This window comes from Emiliania huxleyi (genome assembly GCF_000372725.1).
Source record: "Emiliania huxleyi CCMP1516 unplaced genomic scaffold EMIHUscaffold_3, whole genome shotgun sequence".
NCBI classification, from domain to species: domain Eukaryota; phylum Haptophyta; order Isochrysidales; family Noelaerhabdaceae; genus Emiliania; species Emiliania huxleyi.
The window spans coordinates 2,344,023-2,345,240 of record NW_005199770.1 but is presented as its reverse complement, the minus strand read 5'-3'; the positions used below and the strand labels follow the sequence as shown (position 1 = coordinate 2,345,240).

Sequence of the window (1,218 nt, the reverse complement as noted above, 5' to 3'; positions counted from 1 at the left end):
GAGTACGCGCTCTCGCGCACCGCCCCCTCCTCGCTCCGCGACTTGCTCGTCGAGATCCCCGACTGCTCGTGGGAGGACGTCGGCGGCTTGTACGACGTCAAGCGCGAGATGGCGCACACTCCCCCCCCCCCCCCCTCCCGACGCCCCCGCCTCCGCCGGCGCTCCTCCCGCTCCCTCGCCCACCGCGCCGCGCGACTCACCTCCTCCCGGAGCTGCTGCGGCCGTAGGTCGAGACGCTGCAGTACCCGCTCAAGTTTGCGGCAAAGTATCACCGGTGCGGCCCCTCTCCGCCTCCGAGGGAGTCCTAGGAGCCTACCCTGAACCTTCTCGGAACCTTCCCGACAGGTACGGCCTCTCCGCCTCCAAGGGCATCCTCTTGTACGGCCCGTCGGGGTGCGGCAAGACGCTCGTCGCAAAGGCGATCGCCAACGAGGTCAAGTCCAACTTCATCTCGGTCAAGGGCCCCGAGCTCCTCTCGATGTGGTTCGGAGAGTCGGAGCAGAACGTGCGCGAGCTCTTCAACAAGGCGCGAGATCACCCGATACCACCCCGATACCACCCCGAGACCACCCCGAGACCACCCCGAGATCACCCCGAGATCACCCCGAGATCACCCCGAGAGTACGCGCCCCGAGAGTACCCGCGCCCCGTCCCACTGCCAGTTCGCCCCCCCGCCGCTCCCCCGCCGCCGCCCCGTCCCACTGCCACGCCGCTCCCCCGCCGCTCCCCCGCCGCTCCCCCGCCGCCGCCCCGTCCGAATCGCGTCCTCTCTCCGCAGGCCCGCGGCGCGGCGCCCTGCATCCTCTTCTTTGACGAGATCGACTCGATCGCAAAGCCGCGCGGCTCGGGCGGCGCGGGCGGTGGCGAGGTCGGGCGACCGGAGCGTCAACCAGCTCCGCGAGATCACCCGAGATCACCCGAGGTTGCCCGAGACTAGGCGGGCGACCGGATCGTCAACCAGATCCTGACCGAGATCGACGGCGTCGGCGCCAAGAAGTCGGTCTTCATCATCGCCGCGACCAACCGGCCCGACATGCTCGATTCGGCGGTGATGCGGCCAGGTCGGCGCCCCCGAGAGACGCTGCGCGAGAGACGGGACTCGCCCCGCCAGACAAGCGCGAGCGGTCGCTGGAGGCTGCACGACGGGCCTCGCCGATCTGCTGCCACCACCAACCCCGCCCTCTTCTCGCTAAATCCCCCCCCCCCCCCCCCCTTGAT

At 70.4% G+C, this 1,218-nt stretch overlaps 1 protein-coding gene across 1 annotated transcript in view; it reads left to right on the top strand.

Moving 5' to 3' along the window:
* The window catches only part of EMIHUDRAFT_461250 (cell division cycle protein 48), a gene marked incomplete at its 3' end in the record, with an annotated part of 5,542 nt that overhangs the window by 3,380 nt on the left and 944 nt on the right, over positions 1 to 1,218 (top strand). Inside the window, exons 8-11 of the mRNA XM_005775532.1 lie at positions 228 to 274; positions 346 to 505; positions 779 to 868; positions 938 to 1,048. Coding sequence (XP_005775589.1) covers positions 228 to 274; positions 346 to 505; positions 779 to 868; positions 938 to 1,048 — 408 coding nt within the window. The remainder of the gene's footprint in view (positions 1 to 227; positions 275 to 345; positions 506 to 778; positions 869 to 937; positions 1,049 to 1,218) is intronic.